Source organism: Watersipora subatra, chromosome 2, assembly GCF_963576615.1.
Source record: "Watersipora subatra chromosome 2, tzWatSuba1.1, whole genome shotgun sequence".
Classification (NCBI taxonomy): Eukaryota; Metazoa; Bryozoa; class Gymnolaemata; order Cheilostomatida; family Watersiporidae; genus Watersipora; species Watersipora subatra.
In genome coordinates, this window is record NC_088709.1 from 45,362,675 (window position 1) to 45,388,866 (window position 26,192).

At 40.4% G+C, this 26,192-nt stretch overlaps 1 protein-coding gene across 1 annotated transcript; it reads left to right on the top strand.

Moving 5' to 3' along the window:
• Positions 1-2,015: 2,015 nt before the first annotated feature.
• On the top strand, positions 2,016-25,115 carry LOC137388811 (poly [ADP-ribose] polymerase 2-like). The gene is made up of 12 exons (XM_068075263.1): positions 2,016-2,182; positions 14,880-14,976; positions 15,080-15,151; positions 15,481-15,565; positions 15,653-15,791; positions 16,219-16,282; positions 16,861-16,992; positions 17,759-17,877; positions 19,263-19,362; positions 19,732-19,840; positions 24,219-24,333; positions 24,671-25,115. The coding sequence occupies exons 1-12, from the start codon at positions 2,016-2,018 to the stop codon at positions 24,822-24,824; spliced, it is 1,353 nt and encodes a 450-aa protein (XP_067931364.1). The 3' UTR covers positions 24,825-25,115.
• The last annotated feature ends 1,077 nt before the right edge of the window (positions 25,116-26,192 follow it).

Sequence of the window (26,192 nt, forward strand, 5' to 3'; positions counted from 1 at the left end):
CTAGCTATAATATTTTTTCGAATTTTCTTTGGTAAATTAGAGTCATGATTACAAATTATTTTCACTCGTAGAAAGTGGGTAAAATCGATTGATCATTGCAAATCTTTAATTTCCAGAACCAAAGCTTCGAATCGTTGGCTTGGCGAACTTGTGCCTTTATTAAATGTTTATTCGTTTTTAAAATTACACTCGCAATCTATTTAACTCCCAATTTGGAAGCTGTCAATAGATACGCTTCAAAATGACATATCTATGAATGACATATATAATGCATCTACTTTGTTTACATTTACTTGTTTTACTGATTACAGAATGTTTATGTCGTCCCACCAGCCGAAGAAGCTTTGTCATTGTGTGGAAACTGCCATAAAGGAGAAAGCGAGACTTGAATGCGTGCTGGATGATGTTTTGTTTGAGTTTGTTGCAGTAGATGAATTTGTCTTATTGTATCAGCTAATACTATGTGAGTGGCCACGACTTGATGAATATTTTTAATAAAAGCTTTATGCCGAGATGAAAATATTTTTGCTTGTAAAAATTATATTATAAAATAATATTGTTGAAGATAATGCAAAACATGATTTGCAGAATATTGTAGTGAATCGGATATGGTATATGGGTGTCCGCAGAACTGGAGAATGTGAGTTCAAATCCAGTTTGCAGCAGACTTCTCATCCTTAAAACTCTATCCTTGTCTATATTCTTTTCAAAGAGGTGGCTTGCTTATTTCAATTATTTAGCATTCGGTAAGAAACTAGTACATAGGCAATAGATAATAGGCGACATAATGTGGGCGGGGCTTATGGGAGGCTGTATATCATTTATATGGGTAGCTGCATAACTGTGCTGATACAAAGACCGCGTTCTACATAAAGTGACTAGACAGAATTACCGTAGACCGGTAGAATTGGTAGTCGGTACCCAAATGTTTACACAACATTTGGAGAAAGTGAGTAGAACAAACTTTCAATTTTCGTTATTTGAGGCCTTTTAAACATTCATAATAATGCATCTGTAGCAGGATTTAAAATTTTATTCTAGCCAACACGAGCAAATAAAAAATAAGATATATGCCAATAGAGCCGTGTAAGACTAGACTTTTATCGCAAATAGCCGATGTGAATACGAGAGATAGAGAGAGGTTGCCAAACGCGTGACATCATTTTTGGCGAGGCTGGGCACGTTTTTGTGGCCTGAGCGTTTTTACGGTGATCAGATTTTTTCGGTTTTAATCTTCAAATATCTTGGCAATGCGATCGCGTAACACAACAAACAACATATCAACTGATAGAGAAAAAAAATGCTTTCTTTTAAGATCAACTTAAATTTTGACGCAACTACATCTTTAAAATTCTGATGATATGTTTAAATAATACAACACTAGCCTCTATTTGAATGCCACCTCTATTTACCCACTGTTATAGGGTAGGAGTTAAAAAATAAGCGCCATGGCATTCAAATAGAAGTTTTATGGTATGCTAGCTCTCAAGTGGGTTTGTAGTAAGCGAGGAACGTTCTTGAAGTAGGCTATGTCAACATAGACTATGGTAGCTCTAAAGTGGGACTGTAACAGAATTAATTTACAATAGCTGTAAATAAGCTGTATTGTAAGCTTCTATAATGGGAATCTACTTCACAATGCACTCAGTATTTGCATAGTATGAATACAAGTGATTTCTGATTTGATGCTCTGCAGGTCAACATGTATTCCTTGACAGGAGCGCAGGATGTAGATGTTGACATGTTTTTAGCATAAGCATGCAGGTGTATCTGTGTTGCTTGGCTGAAGCATGCAGGTTTGCCTGTATTGTTCGGCTGAAGAGTACATGTGTGCCTGTATTGTTTGTCAGTAGCATACGGGTGCGCCTTTATGGTTTGGCAGAAACATGCAGGTACGCCTGTATTTTTTGGCAGAAGTATGCAGGTGTTTCAGCATTGTTTGGCAGTAACACTCAGGTGTGTCTGCATTGTTTGGCAGAAGCATGCAGGTGTGCATGTATTGTTTGTAGACATACATGCAGAATAACAACAACAAGTACTACATAATTCAATTGCTTGAGTCTGACTTATTGGATAAGTACACTGTTTGGTCAAGGTGGGGTCGTGTGGGCAAAGCCGGTCAGACCGCTGTCTATCCGTGTGTGCCAACATTGGAAGAAGCAAAGAGGGTCTTCTGTAACAAGTATGTAATATTTCCTTTCAGGATAGTTTTAGGACAGCTATTTCTGTATGATGATCCTATCAAGGGAGAGTTTAAAATTCACAAGTGTTATGCATTGTTGGTAATGTTTGGCTCATAACTATCTTTAACGTCGTGAGAAAAGAATTGCTATCACTTTTCTCTTTCAAGTCAACCAAACTTCAATAAAATAACTAGAAATTCCACCGTCATACAGCCATGACCAAAGTGATATTGGAAAAAAGAATGGGTACTGATGGTTGAGAAATGCAATATTTGCAGTCAAATGGCACTGCAGTGCAATAGGATAACTGCAATGGTAGCTGTAATGTACTGGGTGTGAGTGCTATTATGTACAACAAACGGCAATAATCAAAGGAAAAGATTATATGTTTATATATCTCCCCCCGCAATAGGAGAAATGCAATATTAGAAGTAAAATGCACTGATATTATTAAAATAACCAGTATTATTAATATAGTAATACAGTAATAATAGAAAACCAATCCACAATTTTGTTTCCATTTCAAAACGTCATAACAACCAATATCAAGAAGTTGTGATATTTATATACCCTAGGACACTTATATTTCGCTAGTATTTAGTTTCGTGAGTAGCACACAGAGTAAAATTTCGCTGCAACTTAATTTCGTGGCTCTGATGAGTGCGAAAATATAGTGGTGTGAAAATAAATGCAGTGGGAAAAACATTACATTCCTCAGGTCCAGTTCACTAATTAGAAAAAAATTCAATTTGGGAATGGTTCGTATTTGTAAACCACAGGTTGAAATGTGTGGGTGAGATCGACAATTCAATTTAATCACTTGCTGCCATTTGTTTCTTAGACTATCAATGACGTCTAGGTCCCTCCTGCCGTGACTTTCACACTCGAATCCCAAGAAGAAGAAAATAGATAGGTAACAACCAACTTCACAACCAAAACTGTATAACCCTTACGCTGCCATAAACGCATTTATGCGTTTTCTAGGGGCCACTGACATAAACGCATTTCCTGACTTTCTCAGCAATTGTCTGGTAACCTGATTTTATTATTTGTTGACCACATAACCCACGGTCTTTAAGTGTTTTATGAAATTGACTGTGTTGTCCGAAGATTTCTCTATAAAATCAGCCTAAAACAACGAAGCAATTTTGAACTTTTGTTTGAGAATTTCTAATCTAAAAACGAACATTTTTCTGTGAGTTCATTAACTACCCCGCGCGAGTCATAAAACAGGTAATTAGTTGTTGATGACATAACAGCCAGTTTAGATTTTCGTGATTATACAGATAATTAAAGTAGAACTTGAAAAGTACTGTATACATATCATGAAGCAATATCGGCAATTTCGGTAAAATGGCTGGCACTAGGCCGGTAGCGAATTTGTACATGATTGGCAGTGAAAGAGATAATGTGGTTGGACCTGATGAGGGTTGATATTGTTTTTGGATGGTAATAGAATTCATCACTGCAATAATTATTCTTCAATTTTACGACTTCACCTACCAGACTTTCATCCTCATCAGTTACAAATTCGGTGACTAAACTGATATTGCTTTGCCATGCTGCTCAGTTGGTGTATTAGCTATAATGAGTTTACCAGAAATTTCCCATTTATCCTAACCACAGACGAAAGTTGCCTGCATTTCTAATATTACGATTTTATTGTGGATATCAATGGGGGTCCTCCCATGTTTTGTGACGATATTGACGACCCGACGACAGGGATATTTAAAAAGTGACAGACGAGACGACCATTTATCAATGTAGGTGACGAGGTGACGATGATTTTGTAAGTATGATTGCTAAAGGTACGGCTGCACGTAACGAATGTTTCGTCGGTTCTGAGTTCTGACCGAAATCACGAAAAACGCAGAATTACGGTAATCGGTCGAAATTCAATGAGTTATTTGAGCTGTGCATGCCCACCGAGTTTGTCGACGAAACGCTTTTAATTAACAGATTAAACAAATTATTAGCGAGCACGATTCTAGCAGCTTTAGCAATTAGTATAGTCCAAGACATATATCGCGACACACAATAAAAATACATAAGTATTTCAACATAGAACACACGATGTAACGGTTTAGGTCGCGCTATTGTTGGTTAACGAGCACGACTCTAGCAAATTTTAAGATATATGTAGTCCGAGAACATAATGCGACACACAAGAAAAATATTACAGAAAGTTACCATAGTAAATACGATGCAACCGACTTGTTTGCGCTAGAGATGTCAACATTTTCTACCACAAAACTTTTGCTGCTAAAAAGGAAATATAATTAAAAAATAAACAATTTGTAGCTATAGCGTCCAAACAATAAATACATTCAATAACGCAATCTAAGCAGTTTCATCGTGTGTACTATGTTGAATTGCACTTATACTTTTATTGTGTGTCATTATACGTCTGTGGGACGTCATCATACGTCTCTCTAATTGCAAAAGCTGCTGGAATCGTGCTCGCTAGCACGATTCTAGCAGCGCAGAATAATTCTGTGTTTCAATCATTTCGTGATTTTGGTTAGAACCAACGGAAATTTTGTTACGTGTAGCCGTACCTTTACTAACTTTTTATTTGTTCATAAATCACCACGGTCAACCGAAACTTAACTAGTTTTGGTTTGAAGCATCTGGCCCAGCATTTAGACTGCCAAAAAAAATTAAAGCAATGAAATGCCACGACATTGACAGCAAATCCGTTTCCAAGTCTGTGACTGACAGTGATTATTAAAGACAATCTCGGTCTATTTTCAGTACAAGAAATATAGCCCTAAAAACCTAACACGGCTGTCACTCTTCGCGGAGTAATCAGCAACGCTCCCAAACATCACTAATAAGTTTGTGAAGTTCGCTGGTTGAGCCATGCTTTTGGTTAGCAGAAGTTCAAACTGAGCGAGTTTCAGATTTTTAACGCAACCCAGTGCCACCAGAATAGATATTTGTATTAAAATAACGAATGTGAAGAAAAAGGTTGATTTGGTTGCCAACTGAAAAAGGTGACAGTGATTTTAAAAGTGACGACAGTGATTTTAAAAGTGACGACAGTGATTTTAAAAGTGACTATTCTGACGACAACTTTGTGTGGTAGGACCCCCATCAATGAACAAAGCTATTTAACTTTGCGTTTTCGCTCGTTCGTTATGACAGTTTAGTTTCGCTCATTAATTTTTCGCGAGAGGATTTCACCGCGAAAACGCGAAAGTTAGATGCCGCGAATACATAAGTGTCCTAGGGTAGATTTAAAAAATTTTATTTAACAAAACTATTTAGAAAAAATAATAACAGTAACGTATTACCCAACATCGGTCACTATATACTTCGATCTTGTAAATTCGAATGCTTGTTCTTATAATTAAATTTTATAAAATCGAATAATTATTCTTGTAATTGAATATTGTAATAATCTCATGAGAATCGTTAGAAAAAATATCATCGTCATTTCCTTTATTTTCACTGCTTTGGACATCAGTTGGAATACCAAAGTATGTAATAAATTCTACTCGACAAGGATAGACAACTCCCAACTCAAGAGCGAGTTCACACAACTTGATGAGTCAATAAACAGACTTGTGGGTGAGCCGATAAACAGACTCGAGGGTGAGCCGATAAGCAGACTCGAGAGTGAGTCGATAAACAGACTCGAGAGTGAGCCGATAAACAGACTCGATGGTGAGCCGATAAACAGACTCGATGGTGAGCCGATGAACAGACTCGATGGTGAGCCGATAAACAGACTCGATGGTGAGCCGATAAACAGACTCGATGGTGAGCCGATGAACAGACTCGAAGGTGAGCCGATAAACAGACTCGATGGTGAGCCGATAAACAGACTCGATGGTGAGCCGATAAACAGACTCGATGGTGAGCCGATAAACAGACTCGATGGTGAGCCGATAAACAGACTCGAGAGTGAGCCGATAAACAGACTCGATGGTGAGCCGATAAACAGACTCGATGGTGAGCCGATAAACAGACTCGATGGTGAGCCGATAAACAGACTCGATGGTGAGCCGATAAACAGACTCGAAGGTGACTTCTCTCAATTGTTACACCCTAGCAAGCCAAGCGCAATAATTCTTGATGTTCGGTCAATAGCATTTATAGTGAAAGCAGCTATGATACGCTGGCTAATATCACAATGCTAAAGGCAGAAACAGTGACAAGAATTTTATACCCTATTTGCTTTTGAAAATCAAACAGAGCTTATTATAAAGAACGCAGTATCTTTATTGGTGTTATATCTCTCAGTACCAAGCAGTAACACAACAACAATGATCAAACTGGCAGGTTATATAGCAATCCCAAGAAAAATCCACAAATTGATTGGCTGCACAGTAATCAGGTCAACCAATTCCACAATAACATATTTCGAATACAAAAACGATAACATTTGTCACTAACTAATCACGCAATACGAGTATTAATAATTTTTTTTGTGTCTGTATAGTAACATGCAAATCTTAGAACAATATGGTAATAAATGGTTAACATAAAAAAATTGCTAGTATCACACATACATACACTCTACATTGAACAAGTGTTAAGCGTGCGCCTTATAAATGACTATTCAAATTTGTCTGAATTGCGATGAACGTAATATAGATCCGTTGAGTTAGCAATTTGAAGCTGCCGGATTATAGGCTTAGAAAAGACGTCATCAACTCTTGCGCATTCTGACGTCTACAATTACGGGTACACACTGATTGACAGCTCATTCGCTTTTACAAGCATGAAGTCGGGTCTAAGACCATTCGCCCATCGGTAGATCCTATCGGGGACGACAGTGACCCTCTCGGGCTACCAGTCAAAATCGATTTTTGAGTGCCAGTAGTCTCACCAACCACCTCAGCCCTTTTTAGGGCTATCATTTCCGTTTTAAGGGTTTTGTTCTGCGACGACAATGGTGGAAACTCGGTGTCGTACTTATCCTCCATTTTTTTTATTACACTGTCCCCTCCTAAGACAGAATTCTGCCCCAGAATAGCTGATAGCTTATCATTGTCTGTTTGCATTCTGTTGAGCCAATAATTTTGTAGATGCATTGGCTTCTTGGTTACCCTAGAAGGTCGCTGCTTTATGTCAGGGTTGGTTGGCTTCACCGACGTTTCCGCGGCAGGGGGTTCGGGCTCAAAACTAGTTGCTACATCTTCTGCACTTCCTCCAAAGCTTGGTCTGCGGGCCCGAGCATTCTCTCCTGGAGGAGCGCTTGTACCGGCTCCCTGGTACAGTTTAATCCGGCCTTCGTGCTGTACAGACAATTTTCCATTTCGCTCCATTTCGTACGTTTGATAGGGCAGAGATTTTGTAATGCGGTAAGGCCCCACATACTTGGGTTGAAGTTTTGTTCCTCTACCTTTTGTCTTAAAGTATGATTTGAGCCAGACTTGATCACCTTTGACAAATTTTGGCTCTTCTTCACTGTCATCCGTCCGAGGTTTGCATTTTTGATGCTGCCGTAGTTTTATGTATGCGGTCTGCATGTCTTTTTGTAATTGTGCAGCATACTCATCCTCTGTAAAATCCAACCCGGTTGGGTAGTTGACCAGGAGGTCATGCGGCAGTCGGACATTTCGCCCTAGCATCAATGAGTTGGGCGCCTCTCCAGTGCTTCGATGTGGCGTAGCCCGTATGACCCGCATGATTTGGGGCACTAGGCGATCCCATTCCTGGTGTTCTGACTCGGCCAGCATAGCCCTCAAGGAATTTCCCAGTGTCCGGTTCAATCTTTCCACTATCGAATTTCCCTGGGGATGATAGGGAGCGCAACGGGTTTTCTTGCAGTTCCATAATTCACAGCAGGCCCTAAATAGAGCTGACTCAAACTGTGCTCCTTGGTCCGTGTGTATTGTTTCAGGGATCCCAAAGTAGCTAAACACTCGCTCATCTAGAACCTTAGCTACTGTTGAGGCCTGCCCATCACGGATTGGAATGGCGTCGTACCATCTGGTGAAATGATCTGCGAGGACTAAAATCTGGGTGTTACCGTCGGTAGTCTCTGGCAGGGGCCCACATAAATCTACCGCAATAACCTGCCAGGGTCTTCCGGCCCCCAGCTTGTTTTGGGGATTAGAGTGTCGGTGGCGTGCTGGTTTTGCTTTCTGACAAGCAACACATCCATTCACCCACTTCCTGACATAACTCGTCATGCCAGGCCAAAACCAATTTTGGCGGATTATGGCCAGGGTCTTATTAAAACCAAGATGGGCAGATTGGTGCGCAGTCTGTGTTACTTCTGCTTGTTTAACACGGGGACATATCACCCTTGAGACTCGTCTACTTTGATAAGGCAACTCTACGTGCAGCACACCAGATTCGTCTAATTTTAGGTGCTCCCATAATTTAACTAGTTTTTCTGCCTGCCATCCCAGGTACCGGTCTGAAGGGGGTTTCTGTTCCCGGACCCCATGATACACATCGCCAATGTGCTCATCCAACTCCTGAGCCTTGGCCAAATCAATTTGCTGTCCCGCTAGATGAGTGGATACTGTATCAATGCGTGCTGGCTGCATTTGGGATGCTTCGGGAACAAGGTAGCGTTGGCATTGCTTGCAATCTTGGCAGAGCTGCCGACTTAGTCCGTCTGCATTATTATGTTTCAGCCCCTTGCGGTGCTTCAAGGTAAATTCGAATTCCGAGAGTACCTCGAACCATCGGGCTAGCTGACCTGTCGGCGTTGAAGCTCGCAGTAACCATGGCAAGCTGGCATGGTCAGTGCGTATCTCAAATCTCCGTCCATATAGTTGCGGACGGAAATGTTTTAGGGCCTTCACAATAGCCAGTAGCTCCAGCCGCGTCACACAATAGTTCGCTTCTTCCGGTGAGTGCATCTTAGAATAGTATGCAATTACTCTCTCTTGACCACCTTGTTCTTGTGCCAGGACCGCTCCAGAAGCCACTTGGCTTGCGTCCGTATCTAGAATGAATGGTTTCGAGTAGTCCGGATAGGCCAGCACCGGCGCAGTTGTCAGATGATTCTTGAGAGTCTGAAAGGCATGCTGACACTCGTTGTCCCAGCAAAATTCTGCTCGGGTAGAACACAACTGGCTGAGTGGTCGAGATAACTCTGCATAATTTGCAATGAACCTGCGGTAATACCCACAAGTGCCCAGAAAGGCCCTGACATCAGACTTATGCTTGGGCAAGGGCCATTCGCTAACAGCTTCAATTTTGGTCGCATCGGTTTCCACCCCATCAGCGCTCACCACATGCCCCAGGTAATGTACCCTCTCCCCGAAAAGCGTGCATTTAGATGGCTTCAGCTTTAATCCGGCAGCCTGGAGTCTGTGAAAGACCTCTTCTAAGCGTTCTAGGTGGGTGTCAAAATCGGCAGAGAACACAATTATGTCATCTAGGTAGATCAACAGTGTGCGCCAATGCAAGCCCCGTAGAACTGTTTCCATTAATCGTTCGAATGTAGATGGTGCTGAGGTAAGGCCAAAAGGAAGAACTTGCCACTCCCAAAGACCGGATCTAGTAGTAAAAGCGGCAGCTTCCTTGGCAGAACTTTCTAGCTCCACTTGCCAATAGCCACTGGCAAGATCTAGAGTACTGAACCACTTGCTACCACCCAAGGCATCCAAGCTATCATCAATTCTAGGGAGAGGGTATGCATCCTTGGTGGTGAGTTCGTTCAGCTTACGGTAGTCCACACAGAAGCGCCAGCTGCCGTCTTTCTTTTTCACCAACACAACTGGGGAGCTCCAAGCGCCATGGCCCTCCTTGACTAGGCCATGTTCCTTGAGCTCTTGCACTTGCTTTTCGATTTCTGCCTCTTGAACCGGGCCATGCCGATAAGGCCTTTGTTTGATGGGTCGTGCATCTCTAACCAAAGGAATGGTATGCTGGACAACAGCTGTCCTTCCGAGATCATACTTGCCTGTACTGAAAATTGACTGATTTTTCTGCAATAATCCCATTGCCCTTTTTACTTGGTTATCGTCCAACCTATGGCACCATTGTTGAAAAGCATTCTCAAAGTCTTCCGGAAGCGCTCCGTTGGTCGGCCCCATGTTTGGGTTATCTTCCACCGCCCCAACTATGGAACAGCTTGCGATGACCTGTCCCGACTTCAGCTCAATTTCCGCCTCTGAATAGTTCATTATGCGTATACAGACATCTTGATTTTTCGGTTGATGTATGGATGAGGCCACTACTAGCCCTGGCAGCCCACCAGTGTGCTCTATACACGCTGCCCCATGCCTCCAAACGCGATTCAACCTAGCTTGAACGAGCTTCTCACTACGGGGTGGAATGGATGTAGTGTATTTGGCCTGGACCTTGACCTGCAAGGGCTCTCCGTTGGCAGCGCAGCAATCGATCTTCTGTCCTTGGCAGACCAGCTGATTGTTCTTGAAATCAATCTGGCAGTTAAAGTTCTTGAAGAAGTCAAAACCCAGCAGGATATGGTTATCTATTTCGGCAATGATGAAGTTCGTTACAAATACTTCATTGCCCAACTTCAATGTGACTTTTGTTGTCCCTTCCAATGGAATTCGTTGGCCATCTGCAAGCACACCCTGGCCTTCAACAGGTAGGGGGTGGGTGAAGGAAGACGGGGGTAGCTGTTGTAGGACTCTTTTAGGAATTATGGATCGGGAACAACCACTATCGAGAAGAAGCGTAAATTTTGTCTTTCCTACCTGAGCCCGAACATAATACGATGTGGCCTCGGAAGGTTGACAGAAACTAACTAGTGTGTCACCCCTTAGGTTTGGTTCAGCTTGTCCGGGGCCTATGACTGCTGAACTGATTCGTTTCCCGCCTTCTTTTGTCTGCAGTCACGAGAAATATGTCCTAAACCCTGGCAATTGTAGCAGCGTATGTCCTTGGTGGTTCGAGGCCTCCGGTTAGCCGCCAGTCCATTTAACAGCTCACGCTGGGAGGTTGCCAACTGTCTTTGTGATTCCACCAATTTCTGGGTTAGTTCCATTTGCATGGAAGCAAATTTATCCAGCATTTCCTTTTGAGAGTTGCGAAACTCTTCAGCCTGCAGCTCTATTTGCTTCTTCAGGTCTTGGACGTCCTCTGTCTCTAACCGGTGGATCCCTACATCGGCAGTTGTCATTGAGCGATATTTATGGATGATATCGACTGCCTCTGCGAGAGAACTTGGTGGTGACAACCGTAATGTCCATGCCAATTGTGGCATTGTTGACACTGCACACAGAACTTCCTGTTTCGCTTGTTGATCCTGTTGATCAGTCGTTAAATTTGGGTACGCCTTTTTCACCAATGTCATTACTTTTTCCCCAAATTTATGAACGCTTTCTTTAGGTTTTAACTTCAACCCCCGCAAAAGAGTATTTGCCATATCTGTAGTGAGTCCATACTGCGATTGTAGCTTATCGTACACTTCCTCACATGAGTCGCCATTAGTTCCCATTGTAGCAGGGCCCTTTAGGGATAGCCGAAGACGCAGCTTCTTCTCAGCATCACTCCATCTATTATGTTTAGCAATGGCTTCATAGCTAGTGATGAATGTGTCTACATCTTCTGTTCCATCAAATGTTGGTGCGGGGATTGGATGATGTGGTGGGAAAGCTGCCTTCATGTGTGGTCGCCCTATTTCTTCCTCATCACCACTGTCACGGTCACGACACCCCCGTTCCATTTCTAGCCTCTCTTTCTCTAACCTTTCCTTCTCTAACCTCTGTCGTCGAGTGCGTGTAGGCATTCTGGGTTCGTCTAGATTGCTCTAGCAGAAATATCCCACCGCTGCCACCAGTGTAATAAATTCTACTCGACAAGGATAGACAACTCCCAACTCAAGAGCGAGTTCACACAACTTGATGAGTCAATAAACAGACTTGTGGGTGAGCCGATAAACAGACTCGAGGGTGAGCCGATAAGCAGACTCGAGAGTGAGTCGATAAACAGACTCGAGAGTGAGCCGATAAACAGACTCGATGGTGAGCCGATAAACAGACTCGATGGTGAGCCGATGAACAGACTCGATGGTGAGCCGATAAACAGACTCGATGGTGAGCCGATAAACAGACTCGATGGTGAGCCGATGAACAGACTCGAAGGTGAGCCGATAAACAGACTCGATGGTGAGCCGATAAACAGACTCGATGGTGAGCCGATAAACAGACTCGATGGTGAGCCGATAAACAGACTCGATGGTGAGCCGATAAACAGACTCGAGAGTGAGCCGATAAACAGACTCGATGGTGAGCCGATAAACAGACTCGATGGTGAGCCGATAAACAGACTCGATGGTGAGCCGATAAACAGACTCGATGGTGAGCCGATAAACAGACTCGAAGGTGACTTCTCTCAATTGTTACACCCTAGCAAGCCAAGCGCAATAATTCTTGATGTTCGGTCAATAGCATTTATAGTGAAAGCAGCTATGATACGCTGGCTAATATCACAATGCTAAAGGCAGAAACAGTGACAAGAATTTTATACCCTATTTGCTTTTGAAAATCAAACAGAGCTTATTATAAAGAACGCAGTATCTTTATTGGTGTTATATCTCTCAGTACCAAGCAGTAACACAACAACAATGATCAAACTGGCAGGTTATATAGCAATCCCAAGAAAAATCCACAAATTGATTGGCTGCACAGTAATCAGGTCAACCAATTCCACAATAACATATTTCGAATACAAAAACGATAACATTTGTCACTAACTAATCACGCAATACGAGTATTAATAATTTTTTTTGTGTCTGTATAGTAACATGCAAATCTTAGAACAATATGGTAATAAATGGTTAACATAAAAAAATTGCTAGTATCACACATACATACACTCTACATTGAACAAGTGTTAAGCGTGCGCCTTATAAATGACTATTCAAATTTGTCTGAATTGCGATGAACGTAATATAGATCCGTTGAGTTAGCAATTTGAAGCTGCCGGATTATAGGCTTAGAAAAGACGTCATCAACTCTTGCGCATTCTGACGTCTACAATTACGGGTACACACTGATTGACAGCTCATTCGCTTTTACAAGCATGAAGTCGGGTCTAAGACCATTCGCCCATCGGTAGATCCTATCGGGGACGACAGTGACCCTCTCGGGCTACCAGTCAAAATCGATTTTTGAGTGCCAGTAGTCTCACCAACCACCTCAGCCCTTTTTAGGGCTATCATTTCCGTTTTAAGGGTTTTGTTCTGCGACGACAATGGTGGAAACTCGGTGTCGTACTTATCCTCCATTTTTTTTATTACAAGTACTCATAAGTGTCCAAAATGTCAGTTACTTTGAAATCGGCAAAAAAGAAACGATTACTTTTCAGTCCTTCTACGTTAATTACAGAAACCTTCGGCAATTGGACAATGCTATAGACTGGAGAAATGTGCATGTTTTCTGTGTGAAATGCACAAGACTTAATGGTTCTATTCTCTGTCGTTTGGCATTTCGTTTGCCGGTCTTAATTTTGATAAAAATAAGGCTTGTCAAGTTTTAATAACGATTTTGGGCTGACTTAATCTGTCTATTTATGTATAATCCGATCAGATGAGTAAGGTTTAGGAAATTTTCTAAAAATAATTTAAACTTGGTAACATATTTAAATATGTTTATATGTGTTTTGTATCGTTATTATATTTAAACGACTTCATTGAAAAATGGTTAAGTTTGTTGATGAGATTTCGGTACAAGGGTTTGCGACGGCCGTTGATGAATAACTTTCGTGAGTTGTGTGCACATGCATTTATCATAAATCTCCCAAACAATCGCTTCGCTTGTGTTTGGTCGTGGGATTATAGCTTTATTCACTTTTTATATATCAGCTCATCACTTTTACATTTCCTCTTAAAATTATTGCATTATATTTGTAAAAGAGGTAACTTCTTGGGTATGTAGATTGTAGAGTGTCATTTTATAAGTTGTTCACATTGACATATCGCTATGGTTTTGTTCAAGATCACGGTTGCTTTCCTATGACTAACAATTATCAATTGTTGTCTACACAGTTTGCTTATAAAAATTTAACAATGGGTTTCTATTTTCATTCAAAGCCGCCTGTCATCCGAGATTACAGTGAACATTTTAGTGGACATTGTAGCAGGGCCTGAAAGAAAGCGTGTATTTTGATTTTAATTGAACTCATAACTATGTCCCCTTTATATGATACGGTAGATGGGAACCCTAAAACATGTGCTATAGCTGATCATAAGAGCAACTGTGGTTCAGTTGTTAGTACGCTGGCATGTAATCATTAGGTCAGTGGTTCAAATCACTGAAGGACTATTGGTGGTGTTAGGTGGGTATACAGCTACAATTGCTCCTGTCCTCAGTCTGTCATCCGTAAACAAACCGGCCCTCTATCCGCTTTCTAGTGTTGGTGAGGAGGGTGGCTAGCATGCTGCAGGACTATAAACAAAACCTGATAAAGGTTGGAGGCGTTCCTGTGTGAGCCAAAGGTCTGCTAGTAAGAGACTGTCTCAATAAAAACACTCAACAGAAGGCAATGACAAACCACTGTTGAAACCTGCTAAGAGCAGTCATGGATACAGGAAGAGTGGAGATCTATGATCGCTTTCATTCTCATAGTGCATGTTATTTAGAGAGAGATAATTTATTACTCCAGCTATGTTTTCTGTTAAATTACGCAGTAGAAGGAAAGAAGAGGTTCTGGAATCCTTTTTTAGTTCCCTCAAATGTTGAAGCAGATGAATTGAAAAAGTAACTTTTTTAACACAATTCTGATGTTCTTACTTTAAATGATTCTTTCTAGGTTCAGAGATAAAACCAAGAATGATTGGTATAAAAGAAAGAATTTCACCAAAGTTTCTGGAAAATATGACTTGCTTGAGATGGACTATGATGCTGGAGTATGTTTTCTTTGCTCATACCTGCAACTTGAGCAATATGGTTGACTCTCTTGAGTGCTCATACCAAATATTAGTATATACACCTGCATATTTATACATACAGGCTGAAGATATGGATACTGATGCTGTAGACAGTGCTAATGTTCCTGATTGCAAACTGGACCAGCGTGTGCAAGTATGCTTGCAGGTTTATGTTGCATTATCTGGTGTAGTTTCTTCTCCAAATGTTTGCCTAACAAGCTTGGTCTTCATTCTCAACATACAATTCATATCTCATTTAAAAATGTGTATTAGTTTTTTTGACAAGCTCAGACCAAAGAAATGCACAAAGTTATGAAGCTAACATGTAGGAGCAGACAACTTACAGTGTGAAACTATCATGTGTGTGCAGTAGTTATGATAGGAACTAGCTAGTTTATATGACTAATTGTTTTATAAGAAACAAGAGTATTTATCTGGCGCTTCTCTGGTTAATCCGATTAGAATCATTATGCTTCTTTACAGGACCTGATAACTCTAATAGCTGACGTAGGGGCCATGGAGGCAGCGGTTGTTGAAATGAAATACGATGCTAAGAAGGCACCTCTTGGTGAGTTCCAACCTTTCTATTGTGCCACCACTCATAGCACTGTTTAACACAGCACAGTCTCACAGCAATCTGACTCGCTGTTGGCAGGCAAACTTACTAAAGCTCAAATCAAGCAAGGTTACAGCGCTCTTAAGGACATAGAGACACTTATCAAGGCTGGCAAGTTTGGCTCTGAGCTTACTGAAGCCTGTGACGCTTTTTACACACAAATTACTCATGACTTTGGGTGAGTCTCTTTCCAGCACTGTTTATAGTAATCCCTCACTTTTAGCAGTCAATCAGGGAGTGCATTAGTTTCCATGATTCATAAGTGAAAATACGCGAAATAGAAGTAACATAGTCATAACATTTTGCTTAATGTTTTTCCAAATATATTACCAGTTAAATTTAAAACTGGCAAGTGGCAGTACACCACAGCAATGGTGGCTGTCTTGTTATGATTAAAAGCGCCGTCGTACGCTTGGTATTAGTAATATATAGTGCACTAGCTGCATTATTCACCTACAGGAACAGATTCACGTGCAGCATAAGGTATATTGAGGTTGTTTTTCAACTCTGTGACAGAAAACGAAGCAAACTAACTCATGCCCTATTGTTATAAGTATTTTTTAATGCATGATGTGTGTAATGTAACCATGATATTGTTTTTTCAGGATGAAACCTCCGGAGAGAATTGTCTCCCTTGGAATTCTCAAAGCAAAGATGGATTTGCTAGAGGTATGTCAATACACGCAACGAGCCATGCAATGTACATAACATCACTAGTAACTGAGTCATGTACCATCACTAGTAACTGAGTCATGTAATGTACCATCACTAGTAACTGAGTCATGTAATGTATCATCACTAGTAACTCAGTCATGTAATGTACCATCACTAGTAACTGAGTCATTTAATGTACCATCACTAGTAACTGAGTCATGTAATGTACCATCACTAGTAACTGAGTCATTTAATGTACCATCACTAGTAACTCAGTCATTTAATGTACCATCACTAGTAACTCAGTCATTTAATGTACCATCACTAGTAACTAAGTCATGTAATGTACCATCACTAGTAACTAAGTGTGTGCTACCTTCTTGTCTGCGCTCACAGAAGGTAAACAATGAATCGCAAATAGATGGATGTAACATTTGGAAGGTTTTCTTGGATAGATACTTTGTTTAAGGATTTTACAAATAAATGAAAAGTGGACAAGTTTTGCCTGCTCTTAGTTGTTTGGCTCATCTACCAAGTTGACTTAGTTAAGTGATAGAAAAGTTAACAAGTATGCGAAGCGTTTGTCTGTCTAGGCGTTTGGAGATATTGAGATTGCCGTGAACGTACTAAAAATGGGAGACTCGAACATTCATCCAGTAGATAGAAAGTACCTGTCACTTGAGTGTGACCTTGAACCAATGGATAAATCTTGCGATATATACAAGGTAATGCTACTTTCACCTCAACAGCTAGCTATATTATACTCCTTATATTAACATATACGTACATTGGGGCGGTATGAATGTTTCTCTCTTTCAGTAGTAAATTATTATTTTCAGCCTTTTACTTGTATTTCATCGTTGATTAGATTATCAGTGCTGTTAACCCTACTGGTTATGCCATATATTAGTGTATAAACATCAGATTAGATGAGACTCAACAACACTGGTCAGCTGTTTAGCATCAGTAGCCAATAGGTGCTGGCCCGCTGTCACGTTTTAGCCAATGGAAAACAGAAATGTATTAAGGGTGCTCCTTAGGCTAAAATCATTGACACAACCAATTGGCTCGATGTAGTGCAATTTTTACTAGTCTTACAGCCAATCAGTTACCTGTATATGCATTCCACTTTCTACTAGCCAATGAGATGGTCGCATTTCTTTTCTACTGGCCAATGAGCAGGTTGCATTCCTTTTCTACTGGCCAATGAGCTGGTCATATAACATTTCTACTAGCCAATGAGCTGGCTGCACTGATCTACTCAATTGTCCAATTTTATTAATGTTCAACGCATTTCATTGATAGACGGCAAATTCTCAAGCCTGCCTAGTCTTGTAAACCGTATGAAGTCTGCTTATAAATATTACATTCTATCTTTCACCTTGCTTATTGAATGTTTTGGTTAAGTTTCTCGGGTAACATTAACAGTTTCAATAGAGTTATCACTCATCACAACTCTTTATTAATCACATGTTTATATGATTTTGTTAGTTACTCAAGAGCTATTTGCTAAACACCCACGGTTCCAAACACAGCCGATATTCCATAGAGTTGTTGGACATATTCCAAATCGACAAAGATCAGCCATCGGGACCAGATGTTGGCAATAAGTTAGTTGTATCTCCAATACTATTAGTTGTATCTCCAATATTGTTAGTTGTATCTCCAATATTGTTAGTTGTATCTCCAATATTGTTAGTTGTATCTCCAATATTATTAGTTGTATTTCCAATATTGTTAGTTGTATCTCCAATATTGTTAGTCGTATCTCCAATATTGTTAGTTGTATCTCCAATATTATTAGTTGTATTTCCAATATTGTTAGTTGTATCTCCAATATTGTTAGTTGTATCTCCAATATTGTTAGTTCTATCTCCGACATTGTTAGTCGTATCTCCAATATTATTAGTTGTATCTCCAATATTGTTAGTTGTATCTCCAATATTATTAGTTGTATTTCCATTATTGTTAGTTGTATCTCCAATATTGTTAGTTGTATCTCCAATATTGTTAGTTGTATCTCCAATATTGTTAGTTGTATCTCCAATATTGTTAGTTGTATCTCCAATATTGTTAGTCGTATTTCCAATATTGTTAGTTGTATTTCCAATATTGTTAGTTGTATCTCCAATATTGTTAGTTGTATCTCCAATATTGTTAGTTGTATCTCCAATATTGTTAGTTGTATCTCCAATATTGTTAGTTCTATCTCCGATATTGTTAGTCGTATCTCCAATATCGTTAGTTGTATCTCCGATATTGTTAGTCGTATCTCCAATATTGTTAGTTGTATCTCCAATATTATTAGTTGTATTTCCAATATTGTTAGTCGTATCTCCAATATTATTAGTCGTATATCCAATATTGTTAGTCGTATCTCCAATATTGTTAGTTGTATCTCCAATATTGTTAGTCGTATCTCCAATATCGTTAGTCGTATCTCCGATATTGTTAGTTGTATCTCCAATATTGTTAGTTGTATTTCCAATATTGTTAGTCGTATCTCCAATATTGTTAGTCGTATCTCCAATATTATTAGTTGTATTTCCAATATTGTTAGTCGTATCTCCAATATCGTTAGTTGTATCTCCGATATTGTTAGTTGTATCTCCAATATTGTTAGTTGTATTTCCAATATTGTTAGTCGTATCTCCAATATTGTTAGTCGTATCTCCAATATGGTAGCCACATTTCCTTACAGAAACTCTGTATCTTTTTCATTTACTATAGGAACACTTTATGTTGGCTATTGTATGTAGATCTGTCATTTTCAGTTTTTGTGATTTCTTATGATTGCTCAACTCTATGTATTACGTGCATGATGACTCATTCATATGTCTATGTATTGCGTGCATGATGACTCATTCATATGGCTATATATTACGAACATAATGACTGATTCATATGTCTATTTATTACGTGCATGATGACTCATTCATATGTCTCTGTGAGCTCATCATTCTCTGTCTAACCTGTACTGGCACAAATTGTGTAGAATGCTGCTCTGGCATGGCTCCAGGCTTACCAACTGGGTTGGAATTCTGGCTAAGGGATTAAGAATTGCACCTCCGGAGGCTCCTGCTACAGGTTACGCGGTGAGTGAATGACGGTTTTGTCGAGGCTGTGACAAAGATTTGTGTTACACTAAGAACCGGGTATAAATAAAGTTGCCATCTTATGCAGGTGTGACTGTTTCATCAACTAAAGGGTCTGGTATATTATAAAGTGTAACCCTTCCGGTAGCTCAGTGTTCAGCTATTTAAAGTTGTTGCAGTCTCCAAGAAGTAGAAGAGATTAATTGGAGCTATGAACAATGATTAATATCTTACCTATCAATGTCTCATTCGCTATCAATGTTAATATCCAATTTTACTTCTAAAATTTACTTATGTAACCCCATCATGTCTGCTGTTCACCTGCTTTTGATAGCCACTACCTTTTTTGCATTTCTTTTTGCTTCATAGTTTGGCAAGGGTGTCTATTTCGCTGATTGTTCCAGTAAAAGTGGTAATTATTGCTTTCCATCAGAAACCAAGAATGTTGGGTTGCTCCTGCTAAATGAGGTTACGCTAGGTAAGTTATAGGTATGTTACTACATGTAGGTAAGTTAAGTGTTCAAAGTCTGACTCGGGGGCCAAATGTGGCTCGTGGTCAATTTTCATCTAGCCTGCAGTCTTCGTCATAAAATCAATAACGTCTGGCCTGCCTGTAGAATTAACCCTTTGAACCCTGCCAGCCGGTTTTCCGGCACTGCATTGGGTCTGTCAGAATCTCTAACGGCCAGTTTTCCGGCATTCACATAATGCAGCTTTGTTTACAAAACTGTTTCTGATCAACAGCGTAATTCAATCAAATTAATTCTTGCACAGGATGTTCGACCAGAAACTTCACTTGCATTTGTGACAGTTTTCAAATATCGCTACCTACTTCCTATGTCTTAATAGCAAATTTTATTAGAATGATATTGCAAAAAAAACGATGCGACTCGTTTTTTGGTAGGACATAAATGATTGTGATGCAAATAAGGAATTTTATGACATTAACTATATTTTGCAGTATATTTTGAGTCATGAAATGATGATGAGCATGTGCTCAATGAATATGATGCTACTGCAAATGTTTTACTAGTTTTTCAATATAATACGAACGTTTATAATTTTTGTGCGTTAATAGTCATGTGGTGCTTGAGGGAGCTCGTAAGAGTTTGTGGGTATACGCCACCGGATGCAGAGAATCAGCCATGTGGCATTCGGGTAAATGGCTTCGTTCAGATAGTTTGTGATTTGTGATCTTCACTTAACCTGCACTCAACCTAATCTTGGACGTCTGCAAATGTCGAGGAGAACTTTACTCTCTGGAATACGTCTTGAACCAGCTAGGCTGACTAAGTCAGAGCTTTTCTCGTTTTGTGGCCAACTTGTCGGTCATTACCCAGTGGCTGGGGGGTTGTGGCCTTATTGCAGCTTTTTGAAGCAGCTGGGATGCAACGGAACTTGGGATGCCCCCGTCGAAAAGGAGGTCGGCGCACTGGCTAGTGATATTTTCGCGAGGGTATGTCGAGAAAACCCTGTTAAGGGTGCGTAGCATGTGAGGCCGAATGGTTCGGTTGTTGTGTGGATGCCCAGGGATGTCAGCTCCCTGAGCCTTGGTGTGGCAGTGAAAGTCGATGACAGCATTGTTAAAAATCTGTCGTGCTGAGGAAGGGGTCAGACCATTTGCACAGCAATGTTGCCGTGTGGGAAGCTGTGGGACCATGTATTAACCTGGCCATCAGATGGGGTGTAAGACTTTCAATTTGGCGGTTGATTCTCTCACAGTTGTCAGTTTAATGTCACATACAAGTGATGGGTGCCATCGTATTTGCACGAAAGGTGCCATGGAGATGCTGGTAAAGTGTCAGCTGGGGGTGATCCATGGCACGATCACCGAGTATCACCAAGCATCACGCACAATGTGCCTTGTTCCTTCAGTAAAGAACAAGGTGGCTAGAATGACAAGGGTGCTCAAGAAGTAGCTTGAGCATCGAGAGATGAGTGAAACTGAGGCTGTTAGCATGTCTGCTGCCATCCTCACCGGCAAGAGTTGTATAGAGTCTCATCGGCAAGGAGGCTATATGGGCGTTGCATTTGCCTCACTATTTGGGCGTTGAAAGAACGCTGTACCTTGCACAGCAAGTCCACAGTGATTTGTGGCTGAAACAGGTTAAGCGCGTCGACGTGGCTCTGAGAAGTGAGAACCCCTTGGAAACAGGCAGCTTGGCCGTCAAGAACTGGTGCCGGGTAGCCATAGACGTGACTCACTATGGCGGTCAGGTGTTTCTGTCCAAGATGGATTCTGCGCCATAGCATTTTGCTGTCCGGTGTCTCTTGCCAAGTGAATCGGCGGCGCACATCGTGGCTCAGTTACGCACTGTTGTAATTGAGCAAGGGCTGTGTGACAAGATGTTAATGAACAATTCTATGGCGTTTAGGTCAGCAACTATCTTGCTGTTTGCTGACGAGTGGGCAATTTTTCTTAGGTTTCTTGCTGCCAACGTCCCGAGTGGCAATGGAGCGGTCAAGAAGAATCACCAGCCAATCAAGAGGATTGCCGAGAGGGGGGAATTAGCCTCGAACAGGCGACATTTTTTTATAACATCACACCTCGCAAGGGTGCTCCCAAGGTTTCAGTACCATGGAATAGTAAGTATCGTTATCAATGGCAAGTGCCTTTTGATGTCAAACTACGTGGGATAGACAAGATCAGAGAAAGCAAATTTGCTGTCGGTGATGAACTGTGGGTGAAACCCTTGCCCCATTTATGTATTAGGCAGTGGGCATCGGGAGTGATAACTCTTGAAAGCACAATTTGTTTGTGGATGGCGTGCCTAGGCATGTTAGGGATGTCTTTAAACGGCGGTTTGGCACTAACCGCAGTAGTGAAAACGGCATCTATAAACAGGTCGTAGACGGCCGGGCTAATATGGACAGATTAGATGGTCCTGTCGTTCCCTCACTGTCTCAGCTGGGCGTGGAGGATGGTCCTCAGACTACCGAGGATAGAGTTCGAAACATGGAGGGTGAGCCTCGGGCTGCTGAGGCTCTGCCCGGGATTTAGATCCTGTTGAGCCTGAGCTTCAGCCAGTGATGCTCAGGCGGTCGCAGTGGGTGCGACGACGTTCTCAGTATTTGGATGACAATGAGAGATAGCTTGTGAGCTTCTTGAGAAGCTGGGGAGATGTGACTTGATAGTGTCGTGGTGCTCGAGGGGAGCTCGTAAGAGTTTGTGGGCATGCGCCAATGGACGTAGGGAATCAGCCATGTGGCATTCTTGTAAAGGGCTTCGTTCGGATAGCTCGTGATTTGCGATCTTCGCTGTGTTTTTACGCTGTGTTACAGTTCAACTATATTCTCTTGTCTGTGTCGGTCTTGGTGACTCTAAAACTCTGTAAATATTAAACTGCCATAGTATAGCAGTTTGGGTCTGCTAGACACCCTGCAAGCTTAATTGGAGAGCGTGGAACTTTACTGATGCTATCCAATATATAACAATAAGAAGCAGCTTGATTTTTTTGTTGATTGACGCTGTTTCTATATTGTATTTTCCTATTAGAGTCAGCAACGTGAAGTCTATAAGAAAATGGTTAACATGTATAAAGCACAAATCATGATGCTAGAATATAAATTGAGACATAAATGATAATTGAAGCAAAGATTATAGCAGCAAAAATCAGATCTCAACAATTTTCCCAAAAGCAGTGACAAGATGAGACATAATCCATTGATAAACAAAATAAAACGAACCTTTTGTTCTCCTTGGCTTGCACTAAGTAAATAGTTGTTGGTGAGTAGACTAATTTAATTAAATGTAACCACTCAATATATGTAAGAGTGAAATAAAATGCTGGTGATCAGCTGAAGATATTGATGCCTACTGACCAGGAGAGCTTACCATCTACCAGAGCTTCAGGGAGAATTCAGTAAACAAAAACAAAACAAAAAACAAGGGTTTTGTCTCATTGGTTATCGAACCTGGGCCGCCAACCCCAGCCAATCTCTAAGCAGAAGGTTCAGATAACTTCCTGCGGAATCATCGTCAAACGATTCTTTTCTATTTTGCAAATGCTGACAAAACACTGCCTGAATCATATTCTGTGGTCAACTGCGCTGTGCTTAGAATTGTTTATGATGATGTGATTATAGCGATATTTGTACTTTGCACCTTGCTGCCAATAACATTTCGTAATGAAAATAAGTTGATAGTGTGATGCGTATGATAGGTATTAGGTGGAAGCGTGATTGCATGCTTGTAAAGTAAACAGGTATGATTGTACACAGCGCAACAGTTTCAGCTGTTGCAAAATTTCAGTGGAATCCGCTACACATAGTGAGATATTGTTTTGTTTCGAATGTAAATTGTACCCTAGAGTACAATTACTTCTGCGCAGCTGTTAAAAAAAGTTAGTGTTATAAAAGTGAAGTGAAGTTAATATTAAATTTCAATTATAATGTCAATGCAAGTTTGATATGCATGTCTTAAATGAACCAAGACACATGCTTAAGATAGCTGAAATAACAATAAAAAAGCAAACATGAAGCACAGATTGGCTCGTTAGACTGTTTAGATGTACACTAGGTAAGTTATACCAGCTAGACTGTTTAGATGTACACTAGGTAAATTATACCAGCTAGACTGTTTAGATATACACTAGGTAAGTTATACTAGCTAGACTGTTTAGATGTATACTAGGTAAGTTATACCAGCTAGACTGTTTAGATGTATACTAGGTAAGTTATACCAGCTAGACTGTTTAGATGTACACTAGGTAAGTTATACCAGCTAGACTGTTTAGATGTTTAAATTCAGTCTGGTGGCCATTCATGAGATTCTGGCTAATCTTTCAAAGGTGCCTGAGGTTTCGCAGCACGACTACCAGGTCAGCATAGTTGGAGGGTTTATTGTTTCTGCGCAGGTCAGCAAAATGAGCTAGCCTCTTCAAACTGTGATGCTGACAAGTTGCCGAAAGGAAAACACTCTGTGAAAGGTTGTGGGAAGATGGCTCCAAACCCGGAGGACAATACTGACCTGTAAGTTCCTCTCATAGGGTGCCACTATTAATTTCCTGCTAAATTGTTACTTAATATATAAAGGAAACATTTAACACCGATAGATCTTTTGTGTTTTAAAAATGCAAAGTGTTTTAAGCAAAGTTCAATAGACACAACACTAGAGGACTATGATAGAAAAATTACCAAATGCTTTAATATCTTCTATTATCATATGAAGGCTGTTAATATTGAAGCAGTTTATCACTGTGATCATCCAGTAGTGATCGTGTTCTTGTTGACTATAAATCTATTGGTCATGAATTTAGATAGCTCTACATATCGGTTTATTATAGCGTATGATATCTGAATCCCATAGGGATGGCGTGACTGTACCATGTGGAAAGCTTAAGGAGACAGGAACAGTCAACTCATCAGGTTATACACTCCAGTACAATGAGTATATAGTCTATAGCACCAACCAGATCAAGATGAAATATCTACTCAAGGTCAAGTTCAACTTCCGCCACTAACTCCTACCATAGCAATGCCAACTAGGCTCGCTTGCTCTAGTTCTTTCTTGTCAGTTTTCTTTGAATTGTCTCGTTGTTATGATTTTAGGCTTAGTTATTATATAGATTTGTAGTTTTTAACTTTTTAAATTATTTCTCTTGACACTGTTGCACATTGTTCTATTCTTTACTGTGTAAATGAGGATAACAGTTGGCAAGTTAATGTTGCTACTTGCCGTTAGTTGCCACTTGCTGTTAGTTGCCACTTGCTGTTAGTTGCTCACAGTAAATGCTATCAAAAGTTCTTTCAAACAGCCAATCAAAACTTGCAAGGAACTCTTTACTAAGTTTTCTTATTATGTTGTATCAAATACACGTGTTTGTGGACTCGATACACGGGGCTGGTTCATTGCTGCCACAAATAGTGGTTAGTTTAACATGACCTTGACCTGCAATCTTCCTTGTTAATGGTCACACTATGAGCTCTCTACCAGATATGAATTGGTTCGATGCCAAAAAGTCAAATTACCTGTTAGTGAAAATGTTACATGAATTCAAAACCTGTTTTTCAGTAACACGAGTGATGGTTCTTACTTCATAGACAGTTTTCAATAACGCTAAATGCATTTATTTGACTAAAACTTATGACACAGGATATATGCACACAAGGAAAAAACTTACTCCTATTTTGTTCTGTTTGGACCATTTCTCCCCTTCCAGTTTTGTTATGACACGCTTACAGCTTTTGATCTACTTGCAGCATGAGAGGGATGACAGCCAGATAATAAATGCGTTCAACCTAAGCTATGACAGCACATGAACTGATATGGTGGAAATCTTTCAAATGTTATTTACAAATCTAATGTTGTTATTTGAATGCCACTTTTAATAGAACGCAACTAAATGGGAAGGGTTGAAAAATACAGCGTCACCCTTTAATTGAACATCGCTTCTATTATATTAGACCGCCACATTGACATTCATTGTTGGATCTTTACCATTCTTTACCATCTTTACCATCTTTTATCATTCTTTATGTTTGATCTCTACGAAACCGTAATAGAAAGATATCAGTAGAAATTGTACACCAAATGCTACTAATAATGACTCGATCACATCAATTGCAATTAGTTCTTTGGTTACTGCTGTAGTGGCTGCCATGGTTTCAGTGGTTTCATGGTCTCTGAAGGCAATTGATCGAATTTCGACCTTACTGACTTCGAATAAGAGTGTAATTCTGATGATTGTGAAGATCAATCTTCTTTCAACCAGAGTAAATCAAAACATGCAGGGAACCCTCAGTCAATATATTAAATTGTATCAAATACATGTCTGTTTATACTCAGTACAAGTGACTGGCTCAATGGCACTCGGACTAGTTGTTAGTTT